This window comes from Octopus bimaculoides, chromosome 2, assembly GCF_001194135.2.
Source record: "Octopus bimaculoides isolate UCB-OBI-ISO-001 chromosome 2, ASM119413v2, whole genome shotgun sequence".
Classification (NCBI taxonomy): Eukaryota; Metazoa; Mollusca; class Cephalopoda; order Octopoda; family Octopodidae; genus Octopus; species Octopus bimaculoides.
The window spans coordinates 129,518,369-129,544,963 of NC_068982.1; the positions used below are offsets into that span (position 1 = coordinate 129,518,369).

Below are 26,595 nucleotides of genomic sequence, written 5' to 3' on the forward strand. Positions count from 1 at the left end.
TATATATATAGGCACAGGTATGGCTGTGTGGTAAGAAGCTTGCTTCCCAACCACGTGGTTCTGAGTTCAGTTCCACTGTGTGATACCTTGAGCAAATGTCTTCTATTATAGTCTCAGGCTGACCAAAATGTTGTGAGTGGGTTTAGATGACAGAAACTGAAAGAAGCCCGTTATATATATATATATGTGTGTGTGTGTGTGTGTGTGTGTGTGTCTCTTTGTGTCTGTGATTGTCCCCCACCACCACTCGACAACCAGTGTTGGTGTGTTTACATCTCCATAACTATTGGCAAAAGAGGCTTATAGAATAAGTACCAGGCTTAAAAAAAAAAGTAAGTCATCATCATCGTTTAATGTCTGCTTTCCATGCTAGCATAGGTTGGACGATTTGACTGAGTACTAGTAAACCAGATGGCTGCACCAGGCTCCAGTCTGATCTGGCAGAGTTTCTACAGCTGGATGCCCTTCCTAACGGCAACCACTCCGAGAGTGTAGTGGGTACTTTTACGTGCCACTGGCACGAAGGCCAGTCAGGCGGTACTGGCAATGGCCACGCTCAAATACTGGAGTTTATTCATTTGATTAAAAATTCTTCAAGGTAGTGCCCCAGCATGGCCACAGTGTAATGAGTTAAGTAAAAGATAAAAGATATATGTATTTAATTTTTCCTGTGCCATCACTCACTCTGTCTTTCTTTCATTACATTCTGTCTTATTGCCTTTCTTTATTACTCCCTGAGCATTGTCTCTCACATTTCTCTGTCCTTTCTCACACTATCACCCCAGTCATTCTGTTCCCATCTTTATACTCTTTCTTCTTCTCCCTCGGTTCATCTTCTGGTTCATCTCCAATTACCCTCTCTTCTACCTGCTTTATTGGCCATGTTGCTTGAAACAAACTGAGAGAATGTAAATCAGTGAGACACCTCCTACTTTTGTCTTGCAATAAAATGCATCTAGTATCCATTGTAAAGTAATTGGTGAACAAGTGGAGATATTGTAATGTTGACAGGACCCTTTAGTCTTGTTAAGGATATAGCGACCTCTCTAGTGATAGTGTCACAATAAAACGTACCCAACACACTCTCTAAAGTCGTTGACATTATGAAGGACATCCAGTCATAGAAACCATGCCAAAGTAAAATATATGAGTGAGATGTAGGTGTAGCTGTGGGTTTCAGAAGCTTGCTTTCCCTCTATGTGATTTGAGGTTCAGTTCCATTGCATAGCACATTGGGCAAGTTCCTTTACTGTAACCTTGGCCTGACCAAAATCGTGTGAGTGGATTTGAGATGGAAACTGAAAGAAGTTCATCGTGTGTGTGTGTGTGTGTGTGCACTAGCTTAAAACCTGCACTCCATGTGGGCTCTTGGGCTAGCTCCTGCAGAGGGCTAATTAGGACTGTGACCCAAAATTAAAGAGAGCAATAATAATAAAGCATTTATTGGTACCCTACCAATATAGTATTACTTTAAATTCAGTTTAAATGAAAAACTTGTAAGTTCACAATTTTTTTGAGTTCTTTTAAAATTGGAATTTTCAACTATTAGCATATAACAAATCCTCATCCAGACCTGATCCTAATGCTGGATGTCCAAGAACCAAATGAAGGCCAGATTTTCAATCCTGGGATCATCCTGATTCCAAAATGGTATAATATGTCTATGTAGATCAAATGTAGACTGACATACAAGAGTCCTGGATGGACGGACAGACAGAATTTCATGTTTATCATTATTATTATTATTATTATTATATATAAACACACACACACACACACACACACACACACACACACACACATATATGTTTGTGTGTGGCCTTCTCTTGACATGTGATGATAATAAATGCGCATCATCATCATCATAAATGCAATGTTGTTTCCAGCCTACCATGAAAAACATCTGGTTGTAGAAAGCCTGCCTCAATAAATTTTCTCTAATCCATGCAGCATACAAAAGTGAATATTAAACAGTGATGATGAGTAAGATGTCCCACAACCATGCCTAGTAGGTCAGTCATTCCAAATATGAACTTGGACTATGATAATCCTTCCAATTCATTGTCATGGAAAGCAGACATAAAATGTAGTTCTGTGATGAACAATTTCAAGCAAAATAATCATTAATAAATATAATATATATAGATTTATAATTTTTCATTTTACTCTCTTCTGTTTATAATCACTCACTGTTCACAATCATTGCAAATGATTTATTGTATTGGAAAGGGCTGGTCCTATAGCCTTCAGAGACACTTTGTGACTGGTGAGATGGATTGATGTTCTTATTAAATAACTATAAGGTAATGACTACAGAACAAAAAAAGGACATTACTGGGGTGGAGGCACAGAAAAGTGACATTCTGAGAAGGATATGATTAAACATAGTATTAGGGATTGGCACAGTATGGAGGACTAGAAATGAATGAGATGGATGAGCCACAACTATCTGAATTTTTTAAATGCATAATTTAAATAACATGTCAGTTACTGCTAAAACTTTCTTTTGATTTGAGTAATAAGCTCAGCATTTCTCTTATGACAATAAAATAGATTGTTTTTAGTCTTTAACAGCTGTTTTCATCTGAATGTATTAATTATATTATAGGTTAACTTTTTACGTTCTACGTTGCCACACATGAATAAAAGCAATGATATAAATCAATTAGAAGAACTTTTGTCCATACTCCCAGCCATCCAAACACCAACTTTGACTATCCAGCCATCAACTCCTACCTCAATCACACCTTCTCATACACCTCCTGGTACACCTAGCAGTCAACGGAAAACCAACCGAGGTAAGTCTCAATTTTGCAAACAACAGTTACACTTTCATGCAGTTGTGAAGTCCCTGTGTGTGTGTGTGTGTGTGTGTGTGTGTGTGTTTTAAGAACAAATAACTTGGTTATCATGGTTAATGATCATTTTGACCATGTGAAGGTTAAAAAGTGAAAGGGGAAATAAAGATGGCAAAATGGTTCAAAACAGAAAATATTCTGGACAGGAAGTATTAAGCAACAGTGTTAGTATGATATGTAAGCTTAACACACAGTAATAGTGAGAAGAAAGGAAACTGTTCATCTCATGTGTGAACTGACAGGAAAAGAAGCAATCATGTTACTATGGTGTGTAAATTTAAGAGACAATAATGGTAACAAATCTGTTGGTTTTAACTGATATATTTATAATGATCTTTGTTTTGTCTTTTGTTTTTATTTTATTAGCAGTTATTCTGAATATTATTATTGTGTATATTATTTTTGTATTTCAGAATTTCATTTCTGTTGAATCTAAATAAAGCAAAAGCAAATATCTTTTTTTTTGAAGACACTATATTACATTTATTGAACTTTTCTCAGAAATTAATCACTTATCACTCTTGCTATTTATCTTCATTGTGTATAAACCAAGAATCTTTCTTTTGGCAGCTCATAAGAAAAAAATGTCTCTCACCAACCCTGAGGATGTGACTGTAAGCAGTGCTAATGTAGAGCAAAGCCATGTTGATGGCAGTGCTGATTTACTTGAAGATGTCTTGGTCTTTTCTTTGGGAGTGACCAGTGAGTGTCCTGGAATGCTGCCAGAATGTAAAGTAAGCTCATTTTTATATCTTTTATTTATTGCTTTGTATCATCATCATCATCGTTTAATGTCCACTTTCCATGCTGGTATGGGTTGGACGGTTTGATTGAGGGCTGGCAAGCCAGAAGGCTGCACCAGGCTCCAATCTGATCTGGCAGAGTTTCTACAGCTGGATGCCCTTCCTAACACCAACCACTCCGAGAGTGTAGTGGGTGCTTTTTATGTGCCACCAGCATGTGGGCCAATCAGGCAGTACTGGCATTAACCATGCTCGAATGGTGCTTTTTATGTGCCACCGGTACAGGTGCCAGTCAGGCGGTACTAGCATCAGCCACAGCAATGACAGTTTATTGCCCAATGATTAAGAGTACTCTTAAATGGGCCGGTTATGCTGCACTAGCATTGGCCATGGTTATGGTCCCACTTGTCTTGCCGGGTCTTCTCAAGCACAACATATCTCCAAAAGTCTCAGTCACTTGTCATCGCTTCCATGAGGCCCAGGGTTCAAAGGTCGTGCTTCACCACCTCATCCCGGATCTTCCTGTGTCTACCTCTTCCACAGGTTCCCTCTACTACTAGAGTGTGACACTTTTTCACACAGCTGTCCTCATTCATTCGCAACACATGACCATACCAGCGTAGTCGTCTCTCTTGCACACCACATCTGATGCTTCTTATGTCCAACTTTTCTCTCAGGGTGCTTACACTCTGTCGTGTATGCACACTGACAATACACATCCAGCAGATCATACTAGCTTCATTTCTTGCAAGCTTATGCATGTTCTCAGTAGTCACGGCCCATGTTTCACTACCATGTAGCATGGCTGTTCGCACACATGCATCATACAGTTTACCTTTTACTCTGAGTGAGAGGCCCTTTGTCACCAGCAGCGGTACGAGCTCTCTGAACTTTGCCCAAGCTATTCTTATTCTAGCAGCTACACTCTCAGAGCATCCACCCCTGCTACTGACTTACTGTCACCTAGGTAATGGAAGCTAAAATAGACTTATAATATTATTGATTACAAATAAAAGAATCTAACTTTAAATCTAAATGTTAAAATTTCAATATCAAAGATGAAAGATTCTAGTAGATAAAAAAAAAAAAGGTTCAGCTTTAGTTAGGTAAATTGTCCAAATACTAAATAGAAACAGAAATTTCATATCAGAAGCACAGAAGAGTAGTATTTGAGATGATGTGACAAGTATTGCTGGTTCATTATAATAGATGAAAAATTGATATGAACTAGTTGCTGATCTTTGTTTATCAAGAAAGATATGAGTGAAGTGTTGGATGGTGAGGAACCCAAATGGAAAGATTTGATACTGTTCATTTTTTCAGTCCGTACCAAAATAAATATCAACTTATGGTTATGCTAATGATAACCATCAGTGTTAGCATTAATGGCAGTGGGGTTTTCCTTTCAGTTTGCATTGATTAAATGAGTTAATTTTTTAGCTAATAACTATGTGTTGCTCTCTTTGTTGTTTAATACAACAAAGAGAGCAATATGAAACTCAGGTTGATAATTTCAACTAAATTTGATATATTACATTTTTAATCATCTAAATTCACTATACCTGATTATCTTTTAAATCTGTATTCATTTCATTATTTCATTATCTTCTGCTGTTATAACTGTTGATACACAAATTGGAGATAAATATGTAAAACAAAAAAATTATTTTCCAAATTAAAAGTCTACTAAAATTAATTATGAAGGTGAGATTATCTCATTCCTTAGTATTTCTTTGAGTACTATAAACTTTTGATAGTTGATTATTATAGAAATTGCAGTTCTAATAAGTGTATTTTTGTAATCTAGGTTTTATCTGCTGAGCAGGAGCGTTGCCGACGTAAAGTAACTTACCAGTCTTCTCCTACCTATGAAGACAACAATGCAGAAACACATGAAAAACGAACTAGGTTTTCATTTCCTCAGGATCAAGAATCAATTGGTAAACAACTTGTTTATTGAATTATTTGTATGCCTGTGTGAGGGAGTCAGAAAATAAACAGTTTGGATTACTGCTGCTTCTATAAACCTCCACCTAATATAAGCTGCTGCATCCTCTAGTTCACCATTTTCTAGTTTAATACATTCGCTGTTTTCTTCATTAACGCGCATAATTTTTGATTTGTCGCAGTTGACTTTCAATCCTAGTTTGGCAGCTATTGCTTCTAATTTTGACGTTTTATTTTGCATTTGGCTATATGTTTGTGAAAGTAGCGCTATATCATCTGCAAAGTCGAGATCTTCTAGAGCTTCTGCATCTGTCCATTCAATGCCTGTTTGGCTTTCCATCGTAGTTTCCTTCATAATCCAATCTATAACTAAAATGGCCAAACTACAGTTTATTTTAACTATAGTTTATTTGTAAATAACCATCAAGTTTTCTAGATGCACAAGTTATACACAGATAGTATCTGTTATAAAAAGAACTAGGATTTTACAGAGGCAAAGTGGCTTAGTTCCTTTCAAGTGTTGGGCCTCATGGAGGCACAGAGGCAAAAGGGCTGAGTTTGTCTCGAGCGTTGGGCTTCACAGAGGCAAAGTGGTTGAGTTCCTTTCGAGGGTTGGGCTTCATAGAGGCAAGGTGGCTGAGTTCCTTTCGTTCGTTGAGCCTCACAGAGGCAATGACAAGACCTTTGACATTATGTTGTGCTTGAGAAGAAAACCCATCAAGCTGAGCAAAATCGCAGTTGTGGCAGATATTGGTGTCACGCTAATTGGTACCCATACCAGTGGCATGTAAATGCACCCTTGTGTCACACAAATGGCTTGTAAAAGCACCCATTACACTCTCAGAGCAGTTGGCGTTAGGAAGGGCATCCAGCCATAGAAAACCATGCCAAATCAGACTGGAGTCTGGTGCAGCCTTCCAGTGTACCAGCCCAGTCAAACTGTCCAACCCATGCCAGCATGGACAATGGACATTAAATGATGATGATGATGATGAGTAACAGCTACATATTCTCATTCTTTTTTATTTCATTTCAGCAAATTATATTGTAAGAAAATTTTTAAAAATCTGTAGGAATATTTACCCATTTTTTTTTCCTGACTTTTTTCTTTTAGGTAACACTAGTGATATTCAAGAGGCTATTTCTGAAGTGGCATCAAGTCATTCAGTAGGTTCTTTAGAGAATGACAATGACAATTTTTCTGATATGATTTCTGCAAATGTAAGTGGGCGAGGGACGCCCAATGTTAGCGGGAGAGACACACCCCTCTCTCAAGCAGAAAGTGTTGAAGAAAGACGAGCACCTGATCTACCAGAGACTGTCCAGAAACAAAACCGAGAAGATGTTACTGAGAGATTTGGCAAATTTGAAATCAAATCTGAATTAGAGAGTATGTATACATTTTAATATATCTTTGTTGATATAATTAGATAAATTGATATTCTTGCTGGGATTATTTCATTACAGAATGGACTTCCAAGCATTATCTATTATGATGAAGTAAGATAAGTAACTATTTAGTTAGGTAAACAAAAGCAAATAGAATATCTCTCTGTAAAAAGGTAGGTTTATAGTTTATAATGACTACATGCCCCGTTGGTGTTTGATCAGAGGTTAAGGAGGGTTGAGAATTAATTCTGTAATGCGATCATTCTGTTGCTCCAGTCCAAAGTTTAATTCCAACTGTTGGCCAATTTGTCCCAAAGTTCTTATCTTGACGTAAAATTAACAAGGTGAATGTCGTTATTTCCCCCTCGTTCTCTGACGTCATCTAACAAACACCAGCCAAGATGGTGTGAATCAGCAAAGCTTTACCTGCTAGAAATAGCAACCCAAATGCTTTTAAATCAAATCCAAATGCTAGATGTTCAAGAAACAAATGAAGGGTAGATTTTCAATCCCAGGATCATTCTGATTCCAAAAAGGTATAGTATGTCTATATAAATCAAATGTGTGGAGGCGCAATGGCTCAGTGGTTAGGACAGCGGACTCGTGGTCATAGGATCGCGGTTTCGATTCCCGGACCGGGCGTTGTAAGTGTTTATTTAGTGAAAACACCTAAAGCTCCACGAGGCTCCCGCAGGGGATGGTGGCGAACCCTGCTGTACTCTTCCACCACAACTTTCTCTTACTTCCTGTTTCTGTTGTGCCTGTAATTCAAAGGGTCAACCTTGTCACATTGTGTCACACTGAATATCCCCGAGAACTACGTTAAGGGTACATGTGTATGTGGAGTGCTCAGCCACTTGCACGTTAATTTCACGAGCAGGCTGTTCCATTGATCGGATCAACTGGAACCCTCGACGTCCTAAGCGACAGAGTGCCAACAACAACAAATCAAATGTAGACTGAGATACAGGGGTCTTGGACAGACAGAATTTCGCATTTATTAATATAGATTATCCATAGAGATGTAATTATTTAGTTGCCTTCAACCATTGCTAATGGGCTAGATTTCTTATGAAAATTAGTTTGTTTTGTTTCAATGAAATGAAACTTCAGCATTAATTTACTCCTACTCATTAAACATTTAATTTTAATTTTGGTTTTCTATTTGTCTAACAGTATATGATATTCTTCTTCCAGAGTAACTGCTTTACTCTTTGTAGGTCCTGAAGTGACTTATTAGGCCAACATTGACATAACATCCACAATTACTGTTGGGTGGAGTGAAAGCACATAACAGAATCAGGACCTACTGTGCAGCCCTCTTCTTTTTAGTTTTTCTGATTATTTCTGATTCTGAGTGCTGTATTCCAGAGTACACAGCACTACACTACATTGAGTGATCTTTTGTTATTGGAAATAAATACAGTGTTAAATACATTTTGACTAATCATTATTGATTAATATTTACTGTAGACGAAACCAAATCCACTGTTAGTGACACATGGAGTACTGATGTACTGGCTAGTGATTCTGAAGGTCCAGACCAGAACCAACTAGAGCGCTTGGAAGAGGTTACAGAAGAAATGGTTCGACAAAATTTGCTTGGAGTTGCTGAGGTTAGTACTTTCTTTGTTACGTGATATTTGTAGCTTCACGTTTTTATTTTGGATTTTGTTTTGCAAATTTTTATATTCTAAAATAATTTACACTGTTGAAGACTCTTCCACCTAATTTTTGTAATTTAGCCTGTGTCTGAAGTCTCAGAAACAGCAAGTGATGCCTGGAGTACTGATGTTTTAGCTAGTGACACTGAAGAAAAACAGGCTGAGTTGATTCAAGAAATAGAACAGGTAAATATAGTTATCTTCTGTTATATATATATGTATTCGTTTCCTGTTTTACTGCTTATGTTTACTTTTTTTTACACAATTTATATACATTCTGAAGAAAAATATAATCAAATGCCTTTTTATATTACTGACTGACTGACATATATAATCACTTTCTGAAATTGTTGTCCATACTCAGAGTTGCTGATAAGCCTGTAATAGAGCATCTCCTTTTCTGTTTTACTCCTGATGTATTATGGTATCTGGGTTTGTGAGATATAGATGTTTGTAAACATATGTATAAAACAATACCTCCTCTTTGAATTATATTCCCTTTTTATTCAATAGTCAATTCAAAACCGTGTGTGTGTGTATACATACATATATATATATATATATATATATATATATATTGTGCAAGAGAAAAGACTGCATTGGTTTGGTCATGTGATGTATATGGATGAGGGCAGTTACTTAAAGTGTATGGAAGTGAGAGACCCAGGAAGACATGGGATGAAGTATAGGAGGCTGATCTCAAAATGTTGAGCCTTACAAAGGAGATGACAAGGGATGGAGGTATATGGTACATTGCTGTTCTCATGATGACCCACCAACCACAACAAAACAGAACAGAATTGATATCCTAAAACCACCTTGTTAATGCTTGCCCATGAAGGGCACTGGGGCTGGTGCCACATAAAAATCACTGGTGCTGGTACCACATAAAAAGCACTGGTGACGGTGCCACATAAAAAGCATTGTTGATGGTGCCATGGAAACAGCACTGGTGATGGTGCCATGGAAAAAGTACTGGCACTAGTGCCATGGAAAAGGCACTGGTGCTGGTTCCATGGGAAAAGCATTGGTGCTGGTGCCACATAAAAAGCACTGGTGATGGTGTCACATAAAAAGCACTGGTGATGGTGACATATAAAAAGCACTAGTGATGATGCCATGTAAAAAGCATCCAGTCCACTCTGTAAAGTGGTTGGCTTTACGAAGGGCATCCAGTAGCTCCTAGCCTCGCCAGCTCCTGTCAAACTATCCAACCCATGGAAAATGGACATTAAAGATGACGATAGTGATTGTGTGTGTGTGCATGTGTGTTAATTTTAAAATAAATTTTTGAGCTGACTTGTGACGGAAGCTATTCTAGCTATGAACCATCTCATCTTTTCCCTGACTTAGTCTCTCTGCTGAGCTGCATTATCCATTATACATATATTTAAGATGTTAGGGTGTAGTTTGAAGAAATTTGGCTGCTACGTTTAGCACGCTGAACAATTTCATAGAGACTTCCACATACTGAAATTGTACACTATTTCTTTTCTGAATAATCTAATTTTAGAATTTCTTGAAAAAAAAAAAAGAATTCAATAAATTTCATTTTCTTAAACCCAATCTGCTAAGTATTTATTTTTTATTTATTATTGAATTTTTTTTTTTTAAATCATTTTTTTTTTTCTCAAGGCTTATATGTCATTAGACATGTCTAGATTTCAAGTTCCTTTGAGCTGACAACTGTAATCAGTTAGTCATTACAAAAGTACTTAACTGTCTAGATCTTGTCTTTATTCTCAAATTCAGTAATTAATTCCTAATTAGATTTTATTTGATTTAGTTTGTTTAAGAAAAAAAAACAGCAAGAGAGGCACCATACTGCAGGCTTATCCAGTTAATTTTGGTATGGAGTTAAATAGATATAAAGAGATTTTTTTTGTAAAATTGCTAATGTTATTAATGGATAGTTATGTCACTGCTCTTTTGAGAAAGAGCTACTCTGGGTTGTTCTACCCAACTTCCTTCATTTGGTTTGAAATTTAATATTTGGGTTATTTCCTTCCAGTGACAAAAGGTCAACCCTATTAAATGGTTATACTACTAAATTTAATTGTACATATATCTATTTTAGCTTTGTTATATTTTTCCTTTCCTACTTTCGTATAGTCTTAACATTCCCTACCCTTATTTTTCTGTATTCATACTAACAGTTTATTAACTTCATTTCTTTGCACATAATTAATTTTCTCTTCACTTTCTAACCAGTAAGGCGATTTGTTTCATTTACATTAATTGTCTTCTTCCTTTCTTTCCTGTAGCATTTAGTTGGTTCTCTAAAGTTTATTAGGTTTTGTATTTTTTGTCCTTTTTTACTTAAGCTTTTTTTTTATTACTCTGCAAGGTTTTATTCATTTGAATGCAGAAATATTTGAATAAGAACATAGGATTATGTTCTTACTTTTACCATGTAATTTAACAGAACATTGAAAATTAAGGTCTTAAAGGAATTAAAACTAACCCTTAAGAATTAATATCAAGAATATACTTACACAGTATGATGCTATCAAATTTAGCTCATATTCTTTGACTCTACTATATTACAACTCACTAATCCTTTACAATTTTCTCAGGTTAAATTTATCTTTAAAAAATTTCTTTTCTTGCAGCTAAGAAAACCATCTTCATTTTACTGGAGTTCATTAAAATGTTTCCAACATATTTGGTTTGCTTTCACACACCTAAACTGACTAACTGTAACATTTTAACCTATTCTTACCTATCTTAGCTTTCCATTCCTTTCTTGAGTAGATAAATTTCTTCTTAACCTAGGATGATATGAACAGTGTTACTGACAGGTCCCTCAATCAAGATGAACTAGAATCTTCCTGTACACTAGACAGGAATGAACAAACGCCATTAGCCTCAGGTAATTAACCTTTTATTATTTTACTCTTCTTAAAATTTGGGTCTGTTCTCTGCCCTCAGCCTTAGTTTACCAAATTTTTATGATTGTCCATTAGAAGAAATTTTTATGATAAAACAAACCATATTTTGGCTGGTGCAGTTTTCATCACCACTAATAAGAAATTGTTGAATTAGTGAAATAAGAAATATCAGAACAGTAAACTGGTTTTCCATTTAATGTGCAGAATATATTTGTTGAAAATATGCAATATGTGTTCTAGATTTGTCATTTCGAATTTAGTTGTCCATACTAAAGTGGAATACTCCTGGTTCCTTGAGCCATTGTTGAAGTACAGGAAGAAATAATTAGATAGAAAAAAATTGTAGTGAGTTACAGTTTATTTCATCTAATTATTAATTAACTAAGAACTTTAGAGGAAAGTAGTCATTAAGATGAACAATTACTATTTGTCATTGGATGTAAAAGTGAGGTTTAGTAGTGTTGATGATAAACTAAGATGCAGGTGAGAGTAGTATGATGAAGTGAATTTGACAGAGGATAAGCAAATTTACATAAGCAGAGACCATTGTAGTTATAATAGATGTGATGGTAGAATTATATAGTTTGATGCTATGTGATAGAATAAGGACAGTTTATTGTGGAAAGTGGAGTTAGGTTCTACTTAGAGAGTATGTAGATACTTTTTTCTTTATTAATGAAGCTGAAAAAACTAGTTAGTGGTTGCTAGATCTGTAAATAGATTTGGAATTTTTAAAAGAAAAGAAAGAGAATTGAACCTTTAGCATATAACTTTAAGTGACTGAATGAAATAGGGAAGAGATTACTGCTGCAGAGAAGGAATAGGATCATCAGATCCTTGGAGAGTTCCTTATTTTATCAAAAATATGCTCCTTTGATCTATGTCAAACTGGAGTTGTTAGGAAAGAAGCAACTATCCTATATAAATAGTGGAATTTTGTCAAAAAGAAGAAAATTTAGTAATGCAAAATTTATTTTGATATGACTTCTATGTAACATGAAAGCCAATAGGGAAAATAGGTTTTTTGTTATGGTACTTTATGTTTAGGTAAGATTTTCATGAACACAGCACTTCAATAATGTGGAGGATACTTGTGCATATATTAATGAATTTCATATGACCTATATAAGCATGGAAAAGAGAACATTAAAATGATAATGACTGGTGTATGTATGTACTCAGTACTCTCTGTAATGTGGTTCGTGTTAGGAAAGACATTCAGCTGTAGAAACCATACTAAGAAACTCTGGAGTATGACACAGTCCTCTGATCCGTTGGATCCTGTCAAACTGTCCAACCCATACCAAATGTTAAATGATGATGATGTATGTATGCATTTAAAGAATTTCTACTGTCAATTTTATTTTATTTCATTTAACTCCTTTTCCCTAATTAATGGGTCATATAGGTCTGTTAGATCTTTATAACATATATGGTAATATGGAGTTATTAGAATTGATAGTTCATCTAACTGCTATAGCACAGAAGCATTAGACTTCAAATTTTACTAACTGTATGCTCTGAGAAATAATCATGATCACCTATTTATTTGTGTCTTATATTTACTTTACAGTTGATGTGCATTTTAATGGAATTTCCATTTAGTTAAATATTTAAAATATTTTTTCTGTTGCTTTTTTTAAGGTCGGGAAAGTCCAGATGAAGAAAGAGAGTTAGAAGGTCTTGGTGCTGTTGGTGGTGTTTCAAGTCACCGACATCGAAGGTCCCATGGGACCGACAGAGTTACATTCAAAGCAAGTAAAAGTGCAGACTTTTTAAAGAAATCACCAACAAGTAAAAGTCCAGTAACACCAGGCTTGGCTGATATTGGTCCTGATGGTAATCCAGATGGCTTTAAATTGTTGAACGTGCCAAGACAACGTCTCTCAGCCACGTTTAAGCAAGCACAAGGAAAGGTTACTGCTATGCTTTCAGCATTGGATCATCATTCTAAATCAAGATTCATACATCCTTTCCAAGAGAATACTTATAAGAATTTTCCTGCTTATGATCCGACACCATTAAAGCCAGTTTCTCAGTCCATCCTGACTTCTGATATATCTGATTTGGGTTTTAACAGTCCTGGGGAAGAGGAACACAGTTGTAGAAACAGCAATAATATTTTAGAGAGTTTGTCTACTTCTAAAGATTCTGGTATCATGGATTCTCCACAAAGTGAACCCAGCAAAATAAATGAATACATGAGTCCTTCACCTGTTAGAGGAGCAACATCAGCTTCAATCCCAACATGTGAGGTTGATTTGAGGTTATCAGAACAACAAAATTCCAGACTAGATGAACAAAGATTATCTGCTGCCTTGCGTGTGTTTGATCCCCTTGTTAGCAGCAACAGCAATCAAGAAGACAGTGGTGGTAGTAGTAGTAGCAGCACTGGAGCTATAGCCCCCAGTTTTAATGCTGATGTAGCTGGAACCTCTTTACCAGAAAACTCAGTTGCTACTTGGAGTTCTCAGTTGATTGATGAGGTGTTTACTCCAGTTGAGAGTATGCAACAGACATCAAGCCATGAAGGCAATACTGAGCCAGCTACTGTTCTTGCATCAAATCATACTCAATCAAGCAAGAGAGTAGATATTGCTACACCTTTTTCTTTAAGAGGTTCCCATAATTTCTCAACGAAAAATCCACTGGACATAGACCAGGTAAACTTTTCACTTTTACCTCTGTTTTAAGGGAACATATATTTATAATCCTAGTATTCAGACTTTTGTGCACTGCCTGCCATGAATACTGTTATTTTAACAGATGTGTTTTTATCTATCTATATATATATATGTGTGTGTGTATATATATATATATATATATATATATATATATCCCTTAAGCATTTTCCCTAAAGACACTGAAATGAATTTTTGTTCATTTTGCCTTGAAGCAAAGGTCAGTGTTAATTCATTTTATGAGTATTATTGGGTTCTTTGTCCCACATTACATTACTAGTTTACCATTTGATGGATAGAATATTATCAGAATGAATAGCTTTAAGTTAGAATATTTAATTTTTAATTATGTTTTTCTTTTTCTTATCTGTTGTAATTTAATAATTGTTTCTTTGGCTTTGCAAATCTTTATTTTTTTATGTTATGCTGTTAAATGGGCCAAAAGCTAGCTTTATTTGTTTTCTGAGGGAAAATGTAATCATACGTTATTTTACATTGCTACTGCTTGCTAGTATTGAAAAAATGTTCTCTCTCTCTCTCTCTTTGTTTCATTGATATCAGTAGCTCATTACTTTCTGCACTGCTCAGTGGTTTCTCTTGAAATCTTTCCGTTTTCTTCTATTCTCATAACTCATCTGAACCCAGCCTACTTTTCTCACTTGCATTGCCTGTCACATGATTCATGATCATCTCCTCTCTCTTTCAACTCCTTTAGATGTTTTGTTTTCTGTACCTTCATTCTCATTTAAAAAAATATAAATAAAATGTACCTCAAGCCTACAGACTTATCTGATTTTCCAAGGAATGTAGGCCACTGAGAGTATAAAACTTCTTCTGAGTGATCTGCCAATCCATTGTAGATTTGCCCCCAGCTCCTGCTGGTACTCATTTTCAGCTGTGTGAAATGGAACATTGTAAAATGAAATGGTTGTGCACTGCCTAATCTGAGAAATGCACCCACTACCTTAACCTCAAGGCAACATGTCTTCATCTTATTTCATAAGCCAGGCAATAATTCGTAGCTTTTATAGCCTTCATATTTATTTATTTATTTATTTATTTTAAAATATTCTTTTTTTTTTACTTGGTATCCTCCAGAAGAAAATAATCTGTTTATGGTCATGTCATTTTTAGTGACTTATATCCTCTTCTACCATTATACCAAGATTTATTTAGGTGTTTCATCACTCTTGTTTAATATCAAATCTGTACCTGCTCTGTTAGTTGCTGCAATGGTACTTAGTTTAGTATTGATCTATAGGTCATGCAACAAAGTATCTTTCTTTATGTTGTTTTGATTTTTATCAGGATTATGTTGTTAGCAGTGTATTTTTTATTCAATTTCTCTTCACTCTTTCTAGTTAGGTTTTTTCCCCCACTTTTCTCTTGTTTCTGATTTATTTTTTAGCTTTCTTCTATTTTCCATTTAAGTTATTTTCTAATTTATTTCTCTACTAATAGCTATGTCTTATCATTGTGCATTGTCATTGTCCTCTTTCAATGCATCCGTCAACATTCCACATTGTCTTCTTCAATTAGGGAACATATTTTAAGGGATATATTTTTCTCTAATAAATTTTTTAAGCTATTGCTGGCCTTTTTTATTTCTGCTTTCAGGATTTCTTCCCTCTCTTTTTAATTTTTAAACATCTATTTCACATTTTAAAATTGTTATCTCTCAGATCTCAAGCATGGTTATCATTATCTCTCCTTTTTCACAAAATATCAATTTTGTTTCATGTTTAAGTAACTTCATTAAAATTTTGGCATCAAACAACATGTGGCTAATGCAAAATGTTTCGCACTATTACACTATATGTTTCACTGAATATTATTTTTTTTTAAACTCTGCTCTTTGCTTAAATTTTTTTATTCTTTTGCATGCATTTCCACTTTTGAAAGCAAGGTTAACAAACATTTGTAAAAGGAAGAGCACAGACTACAAATACATATATAGAGGAATATTGTACATCTTTAGCTCAATAAATAAGCATTGAGTGAATATTTCCTTTGTAATTTGAACTGAACAAGTCCCATTTGCTTAAATTACTCACCTGGACCAGATCTAACGCTAAAGATATATCACTTGTTCACTGAGCATTTGTTGTCTATTTGCAATAAATAGCCATATCAATGCACCCATGTCTTCTGCTTACAGTATCTTTACTGCCCTACTACTGTTGTAACTCAGTTGTGCTCCATGCTTTTCTTACATGTGTCTCATACAATCTACTTTTCGATAGAAAAAACACATGCTTTTACCAACAAAGATAAAAATTTCTTGAGCTTCTACCACTTTTTTCTTGTCTTTTCTCACTATATCGCAACAATTTCTAACATTAGTAAGGTGTCCTAGGGAACAGAAACTATCAACAACATTTTATGAATTGACTGATCTGGCCACATACTTCAAATATTCCAGTACATTTAGGCACATTTGAAATGTGATCCCCTGTCAACTTACCAGAGAACACACAACATCTTTTGTATAACCATTGTTTGCATTGAGTACTCTATATTGAGTACCTGCCTTCTGGTTTCATACGTATTGAGTAAGGCCACTTCCCAGAGGGCACTGGTGTCTTTTACTTACTAGTACTTTGGTTTCTGACTAGTTGAAAATGAGATTTTTGTTCCCTGAATCATTCTACCCAATTTGAAATTTTTTCTATGCTTCCTTTGGTCATTCAGCTCTGAACTCATGCTATATTCTCAATAACAACAGCAGTAAACAGTTAAAGGCTGAAGAGAGTTTACTCACTGCTAATTTTAATTTGGTTCATATGACTCTCACAGGTCATTCACCTTCATTTGATTTTCATTGTAGTCAGCAGACTACAAAATGTGGGACTCTGCCAAAGATTTTTCCCAAATTGAAGACTGTGAAGTAAACTGACTTTTTCTAAGCTAAGAACTTACTGTTGTCTCACATGAATTATGGTATGCATCCTCTTATATCCAAACACAAGCTACATCATATCCAAGTCCACCCTATTCCATATTAATTTTGCTGAGTCTTTCTCAGCTTCTTTCAAGATTTGGTCTATCTGTTTGCAACTTCTGTAGTTGCTGCTCTTCAGTATAACACCCACTTTCTCTTGTAACAACTTACAATAATACTGCCTTGTTGATCATTGAAAATAGCACCTCTCTGCACTAACTGATAGCTAATTAAGGAATACGAATAACAAAAGGGGATCCTCTCCATTGTCTCTAGAACTGTGAGAAATAATGGCCAAATCTTCTTTAAATTAACCCTCTCATCTTAGGAAAAGAAAAGATGGTATTTAATGTAGTCCTAGATTCTTTTAAAAAGAGTAACAGTCAAGGCTGAAATGCTTTCAATCATAAGCCTGCTTGATAGGATGACCTTGGGCTAAACAAAAACTTGTCTAAGTTGAGGACTATTATGTGATCAATACAGCCTGATACTTTCTATCCCAGCATCTATCCCTGGGGTTCCTGTTGCTTTCCCCATTTTCATCTTTTTAATAGCATTACTATCTATGCTGCAAGTAATCTCAATAAATGTCTTCTCTACATCTTTCACTTGGGCTAATTCTCATTCAGTAGCCTACTGTAGCAGCATTTCCTTTTCTTTTGAAAGTTACCTTAAGGCAAACACACCTGCCTCATTTCTGGCACATTTACTTACAAATAACATCTGGTTCATGCAAATGAAATATTTTGTAATTCAGAAGACTTTATGACCCTTACCTTTATAGTGCAAAACATTAATTACAATCTCCTACAATCAACTTCTTGTTTGGTTATATAAACTTAATCATGTTTCATGATATGGCTTTTTACTTATGCGGTCCTAGTCATTCTTTCCAAACTTGTTTATTGGCTCATCAATCCCTAGCTACTGCCAGATGCAACCTGGTTCAGATCCTGTCTCAATATGCAGAATTGCTCAGTGGCTTTCAATAGATTGTCTTTTAGGAATACTCAGTAAACTAGTATCAGTTTGTAATATTAGTTAGTAATACCTACAAGATCTGTCAACTTAATGAAATCATTAGTTGATTAAGAAATATATATATATAATGTAGACTTATATTCATGTGTGCACCAACTACTGTTATAGATTTTGTGCATGTGTATGCATATGTATGCATGTGTGTGCTTACATATAAATGTTTTAAGTGTGTTAATATGTATTTTTTTTTTTTTTTCATTTAACTGCTTACATGCTTTTTGCTTTTCAAAGTTTTATGCAAAGTTTTTTTAAAGTTATTTTTTAAATTTTATGTATGTTTTGATATTTTTGCTTATGTGAAAATTGTGGAGTATGCTTTTGAAACCAGTTAAAATATTGTATTATAAAAAAGTTGGGGAGGGTTATATTTTGTGTAGAAAAAGAAAAAACAAATAACATTTTCTTTCTCTCTAGATATACGATACTCACAAACATACTTAGTCACTGTATGATAAATGCTTTTATTGAAACATTTTCTGGAAAATATCTCTTCGTATAAAGCCAGTTTAATGTGGTTATCTTTGGATTTATTGAAGGTTATGTCTGAGCTGTGTAGTGCTATATTGGTAAGATTTGTGTTAAAACTTATAATTCCTTCATCAATTAGAAATATTGTAGGCCAAAAGCATCTTTTTTGTAGCTATCTGCTTTAATGTTTGTCTGCATGACAATACACTGATGTCTTAGTTGCTTTGTTTGTTTAGGTTGTATTAAATAATTGTTTCTTATTGTAAAGGATCATATTTAGAAAACATGCCTTAAGACGTCAGTGTTATGTTGCGTACCAGATAAGTTTCTATAATATAAAAAAATAATGAAGTTTCAAATTTTCCCCAGATACATTTTGACACTTAGAAGTTATAATCTGGTTGAAATTTGAAATTGTATTTTATTGATCAAAATTATTGCTAATGTTTCTAAAATGTTGCCTGTATCATAATGTAGTTTACTTCAAAGCTGTTATACTGTTATATTGCTACCCTACTGCTTTTATTTGAAGGTCTCCTCATAATAAGATAGATTTTTACAACAATATTATATTTATTTAACAGTGATTGAGTTTGTCTTAGCTATTAAAATGCCTAAAGAATGAATGTTTCTTAATTGGTGATAGAGCTTTTGTAAGCTGGTTAGCTGTTATGTGTTTTCCCATTATTCACACCCACACACACACCAAATTCATTATAAAGTTGGATAAATCCTACTATTTAATGAACAAATTGCATTATTTACTTGATTAAATTTCTTGACTGAAAGAAAGCCTACTAGCAATTTTCGAATGGGTTATTAATGTATGTTCTTGTGCTTTTATTTACTTTCTATGATTGGATGCATAAAAAGAGAGGCTTTTGTCTCAGTAACTGCAGTTTGCTTGTTTTGATTTTGATGAATAATTTTAAAATTTTGATTTTTGTTTTACAGTTAATTTTTACTCTGTGTGAAACTGTACCTTATTGCATGTCATCTGTTGTCTGATGTTTCTAAATGCACTGTTACATTGTGTATATTAAACACGTATTAGTCACCTCGTTGTCTATATATATATATATATATATATATATATATATATATATACATACATACATACATATGCACTACACATACATATACACAGCTGTGTGTTTGTGATACTTGAAGGTAGCTCTGTTGGATATACTTGCAGGATTTTGATGGTGATTTTAAAGGGGAGAAAAAGAAAGGTTTCTTCAAGTCTTTTAAAGAAAAAATAAATAAAGGTAGGTTACTCTCCCTTCCCCCCCCCCTGGCATGTCTCTCTCTCCCTACAAATACCTGCCACTTTATGCCAAGTTTAACGTTCATTTACAACTTTACTGAGTTGACATAAGGAGATTTGAAAGGATCTTATTTCAATTTTATTTTGAGCAGAGCATTGATGGGTTTGGAGCAACACTAGAATATTCATTAAATTTTATCAGAATATATTTCCATCTCTTTTGGTATAAACCAAAGCAGACATAAATCATTCTGTTCCTTACTTTGACAATATAATTTGCAACTAGATACAATAACTACAAATAGACACTATGGAGAGAGGTAACATCTTATCTTCCTATAGGTAGCAGATGTACTGTATTATTGATATCTTATATAGACATAAAACTTCAAAAATGAAAGACACATATAGCTGAGCAGATCACCTCCAGTATGTACTTAACTGGTGGTGCTTATTGACAACACTGGAAAAATGAAGTTGAAATCAGATTCAGCAGGATTTGAACTCTGATCATAAAAGCATGCAGCTAAACATCACCATCCATTTCACCTGTCACTCTTGTGCAAGAGTACAGCGCCCTCTGGCAAGAATGGACTGGACCACTGCATATAAATAGCAGTGGTCTGTGTTAGTGAGGTAGTTCATGCTAGTTCCACAGTTTGTGTGTTGATAGTTCAAAGCTGGAGTTCAAAGTTTACAGTTTGAGCTAGTGTGTTGGATTGTTGGTTCTTAAAGGATTGTTGTTACGTTCCATTGTGGTTACTACCGTTTGTTTCGATTATATTAATAATAATTACACTGTTGCAGTGTGTTCATTTATCCATAATGATATCACTGCAGGTAGAAAGTGAAATTAAAAGTGTTATGATGAACATTATCCAAGAACTATCAGAGACAGCACAGGATATAAGAATGAAAGCTGATAGGTGATGAGTATATTATGAAAATAAAAGAAGCTTTCAAAAATAAACAATAAAAATTCAGATGCCAGTGGTTTTTCAATTTGCGATGATATTCTGATGTATACCCAAAGAGTGATGGTTCTAACTACATTACGAAAAGGTGTATTGCAACAATTTCATAGCAGACATCCAGGAATGGCAAGGATGTCTGATCATTTTTAAACTTCTCATTCCACACATACACACTTCTTTGCAGTAGAGCAGCATTCCTGTATTGAACTGAAAGTTTTCAATGAATTTCAGCCCCTGACACACTTTCAGACCCAAGAATTCAAATCACTGATCTCTGTTCTTCTTTGGTGCACACTACCAGTGGAGTGGCCATGTTTACTCTGTAACATAACAGAGAAAACTGGAGCGATCAAGGTTAAACCTTTGTTACTTAACCACAAGAGTACCACCTTTTAGCATTTGAGCACTGAAGGCAGTGTGGATAGTTGAAAGAAAACTTTGGCAAAAGGGAGGATTATTTTTGACATTAACCCTTTCGTTACTGTATTATATTGAGATGCTCTGTATTTCTTTTAATTACTTTAAATATAACAAAGAATTTAGTAAAATAACTTAGTTATCATTCAGCTAGTGTTATCTTATAAATCTTTCCAAATGTTATACTTTGTCCTGTGACAAGATAACTAACTGTGTGCTTGAAGTTTCACATCTAATCGGTGAATTATGTTTCACATTTCAGGTATGAAAAAGAGAGGAAAGAGTGACAGAGATGATTTGTTCTCGGGTAAGTAACATTATATGGAAAATGCTCATCTCCTATGTATGTCTTACGTCATAATTGTTTAGAAAGACAAGTAGGGTCATGAGTCTTGTCTAAAGACAAGGCTTGTAACACTGCTGCTTGCTTTTCAATAATTCTAATTGATGATAAGTGTCAATCCACTTCCAGAATTTAGTCTTAAGCAAGATAAGCAGACTTAAAGATATATATATATATATATTTCAGTGGAATATCAGTGCCAGCCACCTTACCATGCAGCAAAGGCATGGGACTACAGCATGGTGGATTGTGAAAAGATAGCAGAAGAGCTCAGCTGAGCCACCAGTGCTTCTTAGATTGATGCTGAGTCGAGGGATCATAGAAGATCAATGGTCAGGATCACCAAGTTCTATCAAGAGAGTAACTGCAACACATCCATATGGGCAGCACTCATGGTTGTGTAATCAGCTAATGAAAGATTCATTATGACTCAAGCTCCAAATTCATAATAATGGAATTGGATGATGACAGAGAGCCATGAGAATCGGTGAAAAGAAATGTGCATGTATTTACATTATAGCATATCACCATCATCATCGTTTAACATCCGCTTTCCATGCTAGCATGGGTTGGACGATTTGACTGAGGACTGGCGAACCAGATGGCTACGCCAGGCTCCAATCTGATTTGGCAGAGTTTCTACAGCTGGATGCCCTTCCTAACGCCAACCACTCCGAAAGTGTAGTGGGTGCTTTTACATGCCACTGGCACGAAGGCCAGTCAGGCGGTACTGGCAACGGCCAAGCTCAAAGTGGTGTATTTTATGTCACCTGCACAGGAGCCAGTCCAGTGGCACTGGCAACGACCTCGCTCGAATGTCTTTTCACATGCCACCGGCACAAGTGCCAGGAAGGCGACACTGGTAACGTATATATATATATATATATATATATATTGCATGCTATTTATCTTTGCAATTTTCAAGTTAGATTTTGATATGTAAGATTATGTCACTAAGATACAATTTTAAATATAGATAAAAAAAGTTATCTGAAAATCATCACCCTTTTCATATTTGCTTTTTCCATGTATGCATAAGTTGAGTGTGACTTCTTGTGACAAAGTTCCTTGGCTGTATACCCTACCTGATGTCAACCCCTGCTTGTTTTTAAGTAAGGCACTTCATTCCACTGTCCTTTGCATGTAAAACTGCTGAGCTACAGGACACAAACTGTTGATAAAAGTGGTGTTAGTTAGCAGACATATCCATGCATATACTCTCTCTCTCACTCACTCACTCACACACACACACACACACACACACACACACACAATAGGATGCTGTATGAATGCCATTTGTCAAATTTCACTCTTAAGTGCTATAGTAGAAGATGCTGAAGGTGCTGTGCAGTAGGGCTGAACCTGAAACTATGTGATTGCAAAGTAAACTTGTTAACCACACAGCTCTGCCTGCACCTTATTGTATTGGGATATTTGTAAATTATCTGCAAGTTATAGGTAACTTTTATGGAGTTAGTATTTATAGGAAATGTTTAATGATCTAACATTTATTGCAAGGTGTCACTAGTGTCTTTGTCTCTTTCAGAGGAATTTGGTGCTTGTGGTGATGCTTTTGATGGTGGTGGTAATGGCAACTTTGCTGGTGCTTGTGTTGGTAACAATGTTATAGGTGGCAAAAACTTTGTCTGTCCAGGTTAGTACTTTATAAGAATGACTTCAGCATATTTTGTTATATAAATATTTTAAAATTATCGTGGTGTGAAAAAAGTTGTAGGATGTTAGATTAAATGCCGTGTGGTGTTTATTTACATCCCATTATATTTATGTGTTGAAAATCCCCATGATGTTAACTTTGTCTTTCATCATTTTTGGGTCACTGAAATAAGTTCCAGTTTTGTATTGGAGTTAATTCATGCTATACCTTTCCACTATAAATTTGTGGATTTGTCTGAAATCAGAAACCATTACTATTAAGAATATCATTATTATTTACATGGTAAGCTGGCCAACACTTTAGCATGACTCTTGTGCGGGTGGCACATAAAAGACACCATTTCGAGCGTGGCCGTTTTCGTGCGGGTGACACGTAAAAGCACCCACTACACTCTCTGAGTGGTTGGCGTTAGGAAGGGCATCCAGCTGTAGAAACTCTGCCAAATTAGATTGGAGCCTGGTGTTGCCATCCGGTTTCACCAGTCCTCAGTCAAATCGTCCAACCCATGCTAGCATGGAAGGCGGACGTTAAACGATGATGATGATGATGATAAGATGCTTAATGGCATTTCTACTGACTTCACATTCTGATCTTAAATATTTTACCTTTTAATCCTTTTGGTGGGGGTCAATAAAATAAGTCTCAGCTGAGCACAAGAGTCAATGATGTAATTGATTAACCTGCTCCTGGACTTGTGCTTATAGTAGAAAAATTATTATTAAGATGGTGAGCTGGCAGAATTGTTAGTGCATTGGACAGAATACTTAACATTTCCTCTGGCTTTATGTTCTTAGCACACCAGACAAAATGGTTAGCAGTATTTCTTCCAGCATATTCCTCTAAGTTCAAATGTCACTGAGATCAACTTTGCCTTTCACCCTTTCAGAGTCAATAATATAATTACTAGTTCAACACTGGGCTCAATATAATTGACTGGCTCCCTTCCACTAAAATTTTAGGCTTTGTGCCTACAGTAGAAAGGATTATTATTATTTGGCTGTAGTGTCTGAATTGTTAATGTTGCAAGATGTTTATTAAGTTACGTTGGTTAGAATTTTATGAAGTGGTCACTATGTTTTGAAGGAGATTTTTTTTTCTTGTTGAACTAAATGTGCTGTATTTAATTTCAACCTTCCATGATCAGAGTTTTCATCCTAATGGGATAAACTTGGCTGTTCATCCCTCTAGAGATCATTCTACCATTCCCTACAAATTTATGGCAATATGTCATTGTATGAAAACATAAGACATCAATACTAAATGAGGTCTTATTTTAATTTTAAATGACCGTAGTCAGGCATTAACCCCTTTTGTTACCATACTTCTGAGGAAATGCCCAGCCTTTGTTTCAATTAATTTTGAAAATAATGAAGAATTTAGTAAAATAACTTTCTCATTATTAAGCTGGTGTTTCAAACATAGATTAACATGAAGTTTTGATGGAAGATATTTAGATCTCTTTAAAACATGAGTCTTGTATCACAGAACCATAGCAGGTTATTGGTGGGTTGGTATATAAAGTGTTAAAATTGTACTTATTTTATTTATTTGTGCTTTTTAAATTTTTGTTTTAGAAACCGGAGATGAGATTCTAGCTAAGTATCGTAAAAAACCAAATTTACCATCTTCACAAAGTCTTGATATGACTGATGATAATCAAAAGGATAAACACCCTACAAAAGAAGAACAGATCAATGAAGTTCCCTACTATGATCCTAATAACCTAGAAAACTGCTTTGCATTTGCTGATGCTAAAAGGAAACTTCGACTTGTGCTCAGTGTTGGTGACTACCAGAACTGTTCTATTCGCTATCAGACATGTGGTCGATGGATGCCGAGCAGTCCATGTGATAATGATGGCACACCTGGTAGTGGTGGTCATTGGAAAGAAACTGAACTTGTTCATATTTTAAGTGTTCAGTTGGCTGAGGCTATAAATCTTCGTAACAAGGAAATGGTTGCACAACTACATGAAGTAATCCGCTGTATTAAGTTATTTGATAATGAAGGGTAAGTGTAAACAGTTATTCACTTACTTTATTCCATTTTTGTGTTGCTTTGGTGTTAGTCTTTCTCAAAATTTATTTTAGTTTATTAATTCATGAGTTCTGTTTCTACTCTAGACATAACCCTAACTTTAAATGAGGTTCATTAATTTCCTTCCTTCTGTAAGCACAATTCTTATTTTATAGACATAAGGTTAACATTAGAAAGAGCACCCATTTGTATATATATATCTGCAACAATTAATTTATTACTTACATATTGTTGGTTATTTTTGATTATAGGTGACCTGGATTCTCAATAATAACTAGACATTCCTTTTTATCTCTACAATATATTTTCAAATCCAAATAAGTTTTATGAAGAACTATATAGACACTTTTAAGTGAAACTTTTTATGTATTTGAAATATGTTCATCCTCTTTAACAGATGTAGATATTAAGATATTTATTAAATTGTTGATTTGTTTTGCCTCGTATTAAGTCCCTGACCTTTTGTATCAACACCATTCTTAGGCAATATTATTTTAATTGTAAATCAATTATTAATTTCTGTTAAATAGAGCAAGCTTTCAGAGTGTATGTGATATGTTTTATTTGTTAGTTTTCAACTTCAATGTTTATATATGCAAGTTAGAAAAAGTGGCCACTACAGAAGTAGACATACATATGGTGCTATGGCCCATCACTTCTCCAAACTATATTCATGGGAAGGATTGACCTTGACACTGCAAATCATTGAAACATATGACAATTTTACATTGTTCTGCTTACAGCAGTGAACTAAATTACTCTGTGTTATTTAGTGTAGACAGACAGTGCTGGAGATGCAATATAAACTATTGCTGTATTGACACAGTCATCTGCAGCTCTATACATGATGTGTTGTAGATGTTCCTTTTTATTGCAGTTCTACAGTGCCAATCAATGGAGAGTGATATTCCTGCATGTATGGTTGGTCTTGTCAATTAATTTAATTCATTTGCCGTAAATTCTTCTTTAAGTTGAACTTGGTAGTTTAAATTTTTCATTTCATCCTACTGAAAATTGTAGCCTATACTGAAAGTTGTTAAGATGATAAGATACTACTCTCTCTCTCTCTCTCTCTCTCTCTTATAGCAACCTATTAGTTTTTCTTCCAACCACAAACTGTCCATACAGCTTAGCACTTCCTCAAGATATCTATTGTATAATAAGATAAATGAAGCTGTTTGGAATTAAGCATCCTTGTCAGTGGATTCATAATAGTACCTAATTATTGGATATAAATTGGACGAGTGTGCATTTTGTTA

The 26,595-nt window shown here is 34.9% G+C and overlaps 1 protein-coding gene across 5 annotated transcripts in view; it reads left to right on the forward strand.

Annotated features, from left to right (window-relative positions):
• The window catches only part of LOC106875939 (GTPase-activating protein and VPS9 domain-containing protein 1), an 86,987-nt gene that overhangs the window by 49,352 nt on the left and 11,040 nt on the right, over positions 1 to 26,595 (forward strand). For 2 of the 5 annotated variants that reach the window (XM_052965593.1, XM_014924257.2), the window contains exons 4-16: positions 2,609 to 2,798; positions 3,429 to 3,592; positions 5,409 to 5,541; positions 6,663 to 6,938; positions 8,411 to 8,553; positions 8,683 to 8,787; positions 11,377 to 11,473; positions 13,137 to 14,155; positions 18,692 to 18,721; positions 19,819 to 19,891; positions 21,544 to 21,588; positions 23,171 to 23,278; positions 24,874 to 25,309. In XM_052965593.1, coding sequence (XP_052821553.1) covers positions 2,609 to 2,798; positions 3,429 to 3,592; positions 5,409 to 5,541; positions 6,663 to 6,938; positions 8,411 to 8,553; positions 8,683 to 8,787; positions 11,377 to 11,473; positions 13,137 to 14,155; positions 18,692 to 18,721; positions 19,819 to 19,891; positions 21,544 to 21,588; positions 23,171 to 23,278; positions 24,874 to 25,309 — 2,819 coding nt within the window. The remainder of the gene's footprint in view (positions 1 to 2,608; positions 2,799 to 3,428; positions 3,593 to 5,408; positions 5,542 to 6,662; positions 6,939 to 8,410; positions 8,554 to 8,682; positions 8,788 to 11,376; positions 11,474 to 13,136; positions 14,156 to 18,691; positions 18,722 to 19,818; positions 19,892 to 21,543; positions 21,589 to 23,170; positions 23,279 to 24,873; positions 25,310 to 26,595) is intronic. The other 3 variants (XM_052965594.1, XM_052965595.1, XM_052965596.1) reach the window with 3 other exon arrangements.